Raw genomic sequence first — 10,569 nt, 5'->3', positions numbered from 1 at the left:
ATAAAAAAAATAAAAAAACTACTCAGAAATAAATAGAAGAAAAAATAGTTGTGATTAACTTTACTAAAAAAATGAGCATAGATGCTTATTTTTAATGACTTATTACAATTCAGAAATAAATAGAAGAAAAAATAGTTGTGATTAACTTTACTAAAAAATGAGCATAGATGCTTATTTTTAATGACTTATTACAACTCGGAAATAAAAAGAAAAAAATAAATATAGCAGAAAAGAAAAAAACTATATAAAAAACTACTCAAAAATGAGCATAGATGCGCTTATAGAGAAAATTCAACCTAAATTCATAATAAATTTCTACTAACTTCTGAGAAATTCAGTATGAATTTAGGTTAAATTCCCTGTATAAGGGCATCTATTTTCATTTTGAGAGGAGCTCAACAAGTCTGAGCCCCCTTCGGTTGGCGAGGTGGGACTAAACTCTGGCCGCAACGAGGACCAACCCTTTAGTCCCGGTTCATGCCTCCAACCGGGACCAATAGTGGTGGGCCAGGAGCGAGGACCATTGGTCCTGGGTCGTCCCACCAACCGGGACCAAAAGGTCCAGACGAACCGGGACCAATGGCCCACGTGGCCCGGCCGGCCCCAGGGGCTCATGAACCGGGTCCAATGCCCCCGTTGGTCCCGGTTGGTGGCACCAACCGGGACCAAAGGTCTAATGGGCTGGCCCTTCCTGGACCATTGCCCCCTTTTCTACTAGTGACAGCAATAGCTAACACAAGTCTTATAGTTGCAGCTTTTACAATAGGACTAAAGGTATCCTCATAGTCTATACCATAGCGTTGTTTAAAGCCCTTTGCAACTAGAAAGCCTTATATCTGTCAATGGAGCCACCTGCTTTCTTTTTAATTCTATACACCCACTTGCAATCAATGGTATTTTTACTTCTTTGGTCAGGCACAAGACGCAAAGTTTTGTTCCTCATAAGTACAGAATATTCCTAATCCATTGCTTTCTTCCACTTAGGGTCACCAAGTGCATCATTCAGTGTTGTTGGTTCCCCTGAAATACATAGCATGCCATACCGTATAGTACCATCAATTCATATTTTTGGATTACATATACCTTTTTGTAACTCGGTCATGACTCGCAAGGGAGCTTCTTGTTGCATGTGTACAGGAACAGAACATGATCCATTAGCGCAGAAGATCCACTGCCTGCTGCTGAATCTGCTGATGCAAAGGATCCACCTGACGCTGGCACAAGAGATCCAGTGGACCTGGTGTGGCCCCCCTGCCACTGGACGCCCTGGAAACCACAGGACTAGCGGGCACAGACGATCCGCTGCTAGGGCGTAGGTGCGCGGGACGCGAAGCGGAGCCGACCGCAAGGCTGGTCCCGCTGGGCCCACTGTCGGGCGACGCGTCGACGTGGGAGTGGCCCTCCTAGGAATCTGGGCCACTGCCGCCTGGGACTCGATCCAAGAAGGATCTGCGCGCACGATCCGAGGCCTGCAAGCGCGCAGGGGTTCCAGGCGCCGCCAAATCATCATCGGGATATGCGACAGGTTCGTCTTCTTCTGGAGCATGCAATATCACATCATTTTGAGCTATATTTTCATGATTTTGACCGTTTTGAACGCCGTTTTCTCTAGGAACCTGCACAGGCATAAGAGTAGAACTAGGACTAGCAGGATTATCATCATATTGGTCAGTACAATTGTCTCCCCCGTGATCAAAGTTTCGAAGATTTGGTGGGAGAAGAAGAATTTCCTTGTGAAGGAGAGCACCGGCATTGGGATGAAGAGATGCAAAGGGAAACACGGATTCATCAAAGACAACATCTCTGGATATGTAAACCCTACGAGTGAAAATATCTAAACATTTTACCCCTTTGTGCATAGGACTATAGCCTAAGAAAGCGCATTTTTTCAAACGAAATGCGAGTTTGTGTATGTTGTAGGGTCTAAAATTTAGCCAGCACGCACAACCAAAGATACGGAGAGATGTGTAATTGGGTGTGACACCAAGAAGCCGTGTGATGGGTGTTTCAAGTTTGATAACTTTGCTTGGGAGCAGGTTTATAAGATATGTAGCAGTGAGAAAAGCTTCATCCCAGAATTTGAGTGGCATGCATGCATTTGCTAACAAACCTAGTCCTACATCAACAATATGACGGTGCTTTCTTTCAGCCGATCTATTTTGTTGGTGAGTGTGAGGGCAAGATACATGATGCGAAATACCAAGTTTTTGGAAGAATGAATTTAGCTTCTCATACTCACCACCCCAGTCAGTTTGCATGGCAATGATCTTAGAATTCAGCTTGCGTTCAACAAGGTTTGGGAAATTGATGAAAACTTGGAATACATCAGATTGCTTCTTCAATAAGTAAATCCAAGTAAATTTACTATAATCATCAATGAATCTTACATAATAGGAAATCTACCAACTGAAGTCTGCCCCCCATACATCAGAAAATATAAGTTGCAATGGAGAGGTGGATACACTGGTAGAAATAGGGTAAGGTCACTACCAGAAACTCAACTTTTTCCCACAGTGGCCCATTTTACTGTGAGGCCTGAAGCACCTCACAGCAATATGTATTTTGCTGCGAGGAAAATAGCCCATTTTCCTGTGGGTCAGGGTGCAACTCACAAAAAAATGCATTGCCCCGTGAGTTGGCCCACATGAAAATAGTGAACCAGCTCGTTGGCCCGTGTTCGCGCCAAAACAATTGCTGCGAGCGCGAATTTTTTTATCTCCCGCGCCAAAGAAGAGAAGGTTCGCGGGCCAAAGACGGGAAGGTTTGTGCGTGTTCCATATTCCTGTGCGGAAAGGCCCACGGGGAAAAGAAATTTAGCGAGCAAGAAAAGTAAACCCTCCAAAATTCCCCGTTCCCCTCACATTGAAGCTCCTCCAGTCCCATGCCGCCGTCGCCCACAGCCACATCTCCACTAGCTCTGACCACCGCCGCCCCCGCCCCCAAGCCACCTGCACCGCCGCCCCGGCCCGCCCCCACACCACCTGTACAGCCGTTGTCCCACCACCGCACCCCACCCACCTCCATCGCCGCCCCCTCCCACCAGCACTGCCAGTCTACACCGCGGCCCTCCCACCACCACCGCCGGTCTCCACCCCGGCCCTGCCGCCACCACCGCTGGTCCCCGTTCTCTCTCCCGCTGCCACTACCGCACCCACCCCACGGGTCTCTCTTCTCCCGTCCCCATCGCCTCACCTCGTCACTGTAAGTCCCCCCCATCTGCTCCCTTAATTTCTTCTCTTTGGTCATTCCCGGCTGGGTACCTGTAGAAATCTTGCTGACTTGCTGCTGTTCTGTTCACCTCATTTCGCAGGATCTATTGGCCATAGTGGGTTTTTTTTCATCCAGGAAGTGCATCGTCTCTCCTTTTGTCCAGACCTACTCCCCCTTTGTTGTGGTAAGTCTTGACCTTGGTAATCAAAAGTAAAGAATACATGGTTTTTTTTGCTTGATTCACTCGATTATAGAATTTATTTTGAATCTAGGTTTGAGAACGGCAGGCTAATTCCTTTTTTTCTTGGCCCATTGGTGAAAAAATTAGTCTTATGCATGAGAATGCCTTTTTTGTTTACCTTCAAAGTGTATTGATTTTTCAATTTTAATGTTGCAAAAAATGGCATTGCTCTCTGTATGCTAGCTCAAAGGTTAGGTGGTACTGTTATGTGTGATGATAGCAGCCCCATTGGCAAGTCATTAAAAAACTGGAAAGGTTAATGTCCATGTGAATTTTTACCCTTTCTAGCTATGTGCCTTCTGGATATGCAGTATATGTATGAGAATATGATACCTATTATTTTCTCAGTGCTAGTTATGCACATTTGATCATGACTTTATGAGTGAATGACAGTATAATGTCTTGAAACTCGATATCTCAAATGTTGACTCGTTTTGCATGCTTCATGTGTTGTAACTTGAAGCTGCCGTATCATCCAGCCGTGGTTGATGTTGTGGTAAGCATTCAGTTTAAGAAGCAAGTCACTCATCTTCTATTTTGAGGATGTAAGTAATGATTTTCTTAATGGTGCCAGCCTATTGTAGTTATTGCTTCACACCTTGAGAAATCCTTGTGGCGGAAGGAAGTCATATATCATCGCTGCAGTGAAGTGCAAGGAAGAACCTATATCAGGTAGCTCTTACACCTCAGCAATCTACATGCTTCTTTTGTTGTGGTTATTAGCACACAAATACTATGTGTGTGTTTATATTTTTAATCCAAAGTTGTTGATCTGTACGTGTAGATGCATTGGAAATTTTAAACCAAAAGTGCGTAATAAGGGTCGCGTTGAGGGTTCTATTGTTGAAGCTTATCTAGTTGAGGAGACCACAAATTTTCTAACAGTGTACTTCAATCCTAAAGCCCATTCAGTTAGAAATAAGGTGCCTCGATATGATGATGGCGCCTCTTCGTTTGCCCCTGCATGTGATCTTGATATATTTCAATGCTCTGGATGATGCGTTAGTCCTCGGGGATATCGTACTCTTACAAGAGAGGAGTACAAGGTTGCTCTCCTATATATATATTAACCAACATACCAGAGATGGATGATCTCTTCAAGTACATATTCAAGTTAGATAAGTTAACTCTTAGTTTTTAATTTTTTGTTACACAACTAATACAAAAAAAATTATTGCCAGACAATTTGATAAAGAACAATGGAAGAGTAGAACCAAACCCACACCAAAGCAAATTCGTGAGTTAAGATTAAATTGTTGGAAATCAGGCCGTGGTGCTGTGAAGAAAGCTGCTGTTCTTTCCGCTGCTAGGGCAACAAATATGTTTTATCATAATCCATGGTAATCTTTATTCTTGACAGATGGTTTTTGCGAAGATGGGAGAAGAGCTACCGGAGTGGTTCCTTCTTGGTCGATCTAATGCTCATACACAGGTCAGTATATCCTACTGCTTGTTGGCTCTCTGTTTGCTAGTGAAACTTACTACTTGTTGATTGCCTACTGCCAATGAAAGCTCTCATTTATTGTTAGTAAAACCTCTTGCTTCCTGATGACCTATAAATAGTTAATTAATGTATATTTTCTTCTGAACTGTGACTATATCACACCAGCTATTTTTCCTAGCAGTAGTCCAATGTGCAAATATAGCTGTACAGAAAATTACCCATTTCCTTAATTTATTAATAATGACGAAAGCCTAAAAGAGGATGAACGAACATACTTTTGTCAGTCATCATGTGATGACTCCTCTGAGGATGCCCACCAGTCAAACCAAACTGCTGAACAATCATAAGAAATCAATATTACAATTTATAAATGCAAGAAAAGGATATAGTATATGTGCAAAGAATAAGTCACAGCAGAAAAAAAATGGAGAACTATAAATGCAGTGCACTACTGTGTTTCAACTAAAACATCTGCATCCAATGCGACTTGGCGATAACGAACAAGAAAGGCATTTACCCGCATTTGCGGCATCATTGACTGTGACTGCATTGTTTGCATAGTTCCAGGTATGTTTGCCATCTAAAATGCACACAGAAAAGGCGTTCAATCAACACAACAATATGTTCAAAATATCTACAAGAAAACCTGACAGCTAAACAAACTTGAATTTTTCTTCATGAGCTCATGAATGTACGTGAGTATGTCCATAGAGAGTATTTATTATCTTTCTCGAACAAGAATCTTATAATTTTTACATGACTTAATGAAAAGAAAGGTGTCATCTAACCATTTGTGAGTTTGAAGATGCCTGTGCAGCAGTAAACATTGGAATGTTTGCAGCTCCACTGAACTGGCCCAAATGGCTTCTCAACTGATTTCCTTGGTTCAATTGGCTCTGAGACATGCCTGGCTGCATGCGTGCAGCCTGCATCTGCCTATTTTGAAACTGTGACAAGGCTTGTGCTTGGCTGTACTGCATCTGCTGTTGGCCAGAGATCTACAAAAGGTTTTCAACAGCAAGTTATGAGCTTTGTGAAGCTAAAAAGAGTTATATTTCCATGTCTAGAAAATATAGAAATGGTCAACGGTAAAATTGCCTGTACTTTTTGTTGAGCTTGCCCCTGTAGATCTTGTAACTGAGGAACTGAGCTCTACAAGAAAATTGTAGATTTAGTGAGCACTGGAAATTGTAGATTTAGTGAGCACCAGAAAGTACCATGTTGGGATAAAGTGTAGAAAATTGGAACCCTGCATCAGTCCACACAATCTTCTAAAATGGTTGGAGATTACTGAAATATCTTCAAATCATGTGTTCTTATGTGCTTGTTCTCATTAAATGTTGTGTATGACTTTGCAGGTAAATACCGATTCATCTCATGTTAGCTCAGAGGATGTCCCTGTCCCTATCGACCATGACGTCAGCCATGGCAATATTGAAGGCGACAATGATGAGGGGAACATTGGTGTTAACGATAACAACTGTGGCTTCAATCTTCATGGTGCCTCTCGAGGAGGATCTCACTAGTCTACTTGGATGGCTATTGATGACTAATCGTCTTTACGGTATTTTGGATATGAGTGTAGAAGTACCATATGTTCCACGCCTTCTTATCCTTTTGTTGCATTCACTTTTCTGAAGTGATATGTATGTAACTGATGTCCCTGATCTTCAACCTAGGAGGCTTTCTATCCATGTATTTTGCTATCACTGCATTGCGTTGTGCAGTGTGATGGATGATAATTAGACTGGTGGCGGCCTTTATGTATGTAGCAGTACTGTTGTATGCAACATGTATATATTCCTTTTATGGACTGCTTTTATGGACTGCTTTTATGTGACATGTATATATTCCTTTTGGATGCTTGGCTGTCATTGATATATGAAGTGGACAATTTTCTTAGTATCTTTCTACCAGATGAATTTATATTGATATATGCATGGTTAATCACCTACGGCATGATTTCCTGTAGGCTAAGTTATTTTCCTGTGGATTGTCCACTTTGTGATCCACTGCCATTTTCCTGTCGGATAACCGTCAGGCATTCACGTGTTTCCTTGTCGTTTTATTCCTGTCGGACTTTTCCTGACGGTTGACTGACAGGAAATGTTTTCCTGACGGTAATCATCAATTTCCTGTGGGTTTCTGGCCGTGGGGAAAAGTACAGTTTCTGGTAGTGGGTAACTGATGACTTTTGGCCACAAACTGACTCAACACTAGACTCATATGAGAGTTTATTCTTACTAAGAACATATCTAACAATAACTGAAGATGGATGCCCCAAGCGACTATGCCACTTTGCTGAAAATGCCTTAGTGACGACATATGCTTGTTTGTTGGACCATGATGATGATGATGATATAAGTGGATAGAGACCTCCCACGCACCGTCCTCTAAGAATGATTCTCCCCGTGGCTAGGTCCTTAATCAAGAAAAAATAAGGATAAAACTCTTTAAGAACATTGTTGTCAAGAGTGAATCTATGAACGGAAACAAGATTTTTTTGATGTTTCAGGAACATGCAAGATCTTTTTTAAGTGCAAGTTTTTTACGGGATTTTTAACAATTGAACTACCAATATGTTTTATTTCCATACCAGAACCACTCGCCGTGTGAATTTGGTCGCCTCCACTGTACTTCTCTTGCATCGTCAGCTTGTCAAGTTCCCCGGTGATGTGGTTTGAAGCTCCGGCGTCGGCATACCAGTTGGTATCTACACCATAGGAAACAGCATGTGCCCCCTCTTCCTCATGATCATTTTCTTCATAGCGCCACCAACATGTGCGTGCACCCCTGGATGATGCTTGTAGCATATCTGACATCCAGCGTAGTCACACTGTTGCTGATCACGCCCTTGCTGTTGCTGCTGTTGCTGACGAGGGCTTCCTCTGTAGTTGTCGCCTCCACCAGTAGGAGAGGGCTGGCGGTCACCACGGCCGCTCCCCCTTCCTCCTCGCCTGCGGTAGGATCTGCCATGGTTTTGGCCACGGCCTCTGTAAGTCGCGTTTGCAGATGTGTGAAAGCTGCCTGAAGATGAATCGCCAAGCATCTCCATCCTCTGGTCAAAAGCAGAAATTTGAGCGAAGAGGTCATCTGCCATGATCAAGTTCTTGACGGCACCAACCGCCGCAACCACAGGATCGTAGTCACGGTCTAGCCCTGCAAGGATATAGTCCACCATCTCCGGATCTGACACCGGACGGCCAACAACAGCTAATTCATCTGCAAGGTTCTTCATCTTCGCCATGAATGTAGATCTTGACATGGAGCCCTTCTTGGTTGTGGTGATCGCTATTCTCAGGTTTGTGATCCTGGATTGCGACTGTGAGGCGAAGAGGGTCGTCACCGTTGTCCACAGCTCGAAGGTAGAATCCTTCCCGTTGACCTGTCCAAGGATTTCTGGTGTCATAGAGTCGAGTAGGTATGCAAGGACCTGTTGATCTTTGGCGATCCATGGCCCGTACGGCGGGTTCGACTCCATGGCCGAAGTCTTGTCCGCCTTGGTGATCTCCACCATCTTGGATGGAGCAGCGTCGGTGTTGTCCAAGAGACCAGTCACCTGCGCACCTTGCAGGGCTGGGAGAACTTGCGCTTTCCATATGGTAAAGTTTCCCCTTGCAAGCTTCTCGGATGGGGCGCACCCAGGTTGAGGGCGACACCTGTTGACGACGACATGGAGGCGACGGTGATGTGATTTGGGTTTGTTTTTTGTGGCTAGATGTGAAGAAAAGAGGTCGCTCTGATTACCATGAAAGATTTGAGAAGCGTTCCTACTCTTTGATGAGGAGCCGCGTTGGTTTATATTGAACAGAGGCAGAACAGCCCTGCCGTGGCTTACAAGAAGAGGAAACCGATTCAAGGGTTTGGTTGTTACAAGTACTCCCGGACAGCTACGAGAGGGAGAGAGATAGAATATAGTTGAGATTACAATGTGGAGATAAACACAAATTCTAACAGCCGTGACTTCTTTGCCGAACCAAATGCGTGGTTAATTTATTTGGTATGAACTATGAAGGTGATTGTAACTTTCAGCAGCAGCTCTCCGATTTTGTTTCCCTCCGGATGAAATGAAACGAGCGAATCAAACGGAGGATGACTTTCGCTTGGAAACGGCAAAAGCTCTCCAATTTTTTGTAAGTTCCCGCGCACCTCACCGGACGAAATTTGAGAGCCACGTCAGTGATCCGCGCCATCACTCTCCCGGATCGACATCTTGACCGTCCACTGCGTCCGGATCCAACGGCAGGCGGACCCTCCTCCCTAGTTAAATTCCCCTTCTCCCCACCGCACTCCAGCAGACGCAGCCACCACCGTTCCCCTCCAAATCCATCCGATCCAATCCGCCCGCTCGCAGCTCAAAGGAAGGAAGGAAGCCGTTGACCATGTCCGGCCGCGGCAAGGGCGGGAAGGGGCTGGGCAAGGGCGGCGCCAAGCGCCACCGGAAGGTGCTGCGGGACAACATCCAGGGCATCACCAAGCCGGCCATCCGGCGGCTGGCTCGCCGTGGCGGCGTGAAGCGCATCTCGGGGCTCATCTACGAGGAGACCCGCGGCGTGCTCAAGATCTTCCTCGAGAACGTCATCCGCGACGCCGTCACCTACACCGAGCACGCCCGCCGCAAGACCGTCACCGCCATGGACGTCGTCTACGCGCTCAAGCGACAGGGCCGCACCCTCTACGGATTCGGCGGCTGATTGACCTGCCGCTGCCGCTGCTCTGCTCCAGCTGTTCCTGTCTTCCTGTGGGTTTCTGAAATTCTGAGTGCGTGCGTTGTGGTTGCATCCGTCTGTGTATGAATATGAATGGAATGGAATAGAATTGTTGGTCCTTGCGGTGTTATCTTGGCTGAATCTCTCTACATGAAAGTAATTTCCATCTCAGAACATTGTACAGCTACGCAGCGCGCGGTAAAAACGTGCTGGGGCGTGTGCCGATCTATGTGATATGCTATGCAGGAACGTTCCCTGAATCGCGTGTATTCTACTTTTTTCATCAGCCGTACTGACCTGTGTCTGAAATCACCGAAGAAAGCTTAACAGCGATTAACAAGAAACATCTCAATTTAGCTAGATGGATTCAGGCAAATTGTTATGCAAATGCAATAGCTAACTTGTGCTAATGTGAAAAAAAAATTCTCAATCATATTGTGCTACTCTGTCACCTGCCATGCTGCTACTGGGATGTTTTACCACTCTTCTTTCGTCTAGCCAATGAGTTGCTAACCTCTGAATTTTAACTCTTGTACTGTATTAGTCATATTTAGAAACGAAATTTCTCACTCCCTAGCAAAAACTCTTATACTGTATTAGTCATATTTAGAAGAGGCCAAATTAAAGTCAAATCAACATTATTGTGGACATGGCTCTAGTACCTCTTTAAGAAATGAAATACCTCAATTATTCATAGGAAAGAAAATATGAACAGTTCGGTTATTATGATCCGGATAGAACTTACACTTGGATAAAACAACTTGTCTGGCGGGAATGAATTAGTCCTCGGACAAGCAAGCAGTGGGCTAGTCCACAAACTCATGTTGCAGGTTCAGTATACTCAGAAGCTGTTTGCATTGTATTTGTGCAAACCCCTAACAACGAGGGAAATACCACGATCAGATCCTCAATGTCTTTAAACCCCCAAATTCACCACTAGTGTAGGTCGGTGCCATCACATTCCT

At 44.7% G+C, this 10,569-nt stretch overlaps 1 protein-coding gene and 1 long non-coding RNA gene across 3 annotated transcripts in view; both read left to right on the top strand.

Moving 5' to 3' along the window:
* The first annotated feature begins 3,050 nt into the window (after positions 1 to 3,050).
* The window catches only part of LOC119326364, a 27,973-nt gene continuing 20,454 nt past the window's right edge, over positions 3,051 to 10,569 (top strand). The window contains exons 1-6 of one of the 2 annotated variants that reach the window (XR_005157942.1): positions 3,051 to 3,201; positions 3,311 to 3,394; positions 3,915 to 3,947; positions 4,026 to 4,123; positions 4,812 to 4,883; positions 6,254 to 6,690. This is a non-coding gene — a long non-coding RNA (uncharacterized LOC119326364). Of the gene's footprint in view, positions 3,202 to 3,310; positions 3,395 to 3,914; positions 3,948 to 4,025; positions 4,124 to 4,811; positions 4,884 to 6,253; positions 6,691 to 10,569 lie in introns of those variants that run through there. The other variant, XR_005157943.1, reaches the window with a different exon arrangement.
* LOC119326363 (histone H4) lies at positions 9,235 to 9,723 on the top strand. Its single transcript, XM_037600026.1, has one exon. It carries the CDS (start codon positions 9,278 to 9,280, stop codon positions 9,587 to 9,589), a length of 312 nt encoding a protein of 103 aa, XP_037455923.1. The 5' UTR covers positions 9,235 to 9,277; the 3' UTR covers positions 9,590 to 9,723.

Source organism: Triticum dicoccoides, chromosome 6B, assembly GCF_002162155.2.
Source record: "Triticum dicoccoides isolate Atlit2015 ecotype Zavitan chromosome 6B, WEW_v2.0, whole genome shotgun sequence".
NCBI lineage: Eukaryota > Viridiplantae > Streptophyta > Magnoliopsida > Poales > Poaceae > Triticum > Triticum dicoccoides.
Note: the sequence above shows the minus strand (reverse complement) of the source record. Positions and strands in the feature narration are given on the sequence as shown.

Coding starts and splice junctions, on each gene's coding strand:
- LOC119326363 (XM_037600026.1), top strand. CDS start 9,278: ATGTCCGGCCGCGGCAAGGGCGGGAAGGGGCTGGGCAAGGGCGGCGCC.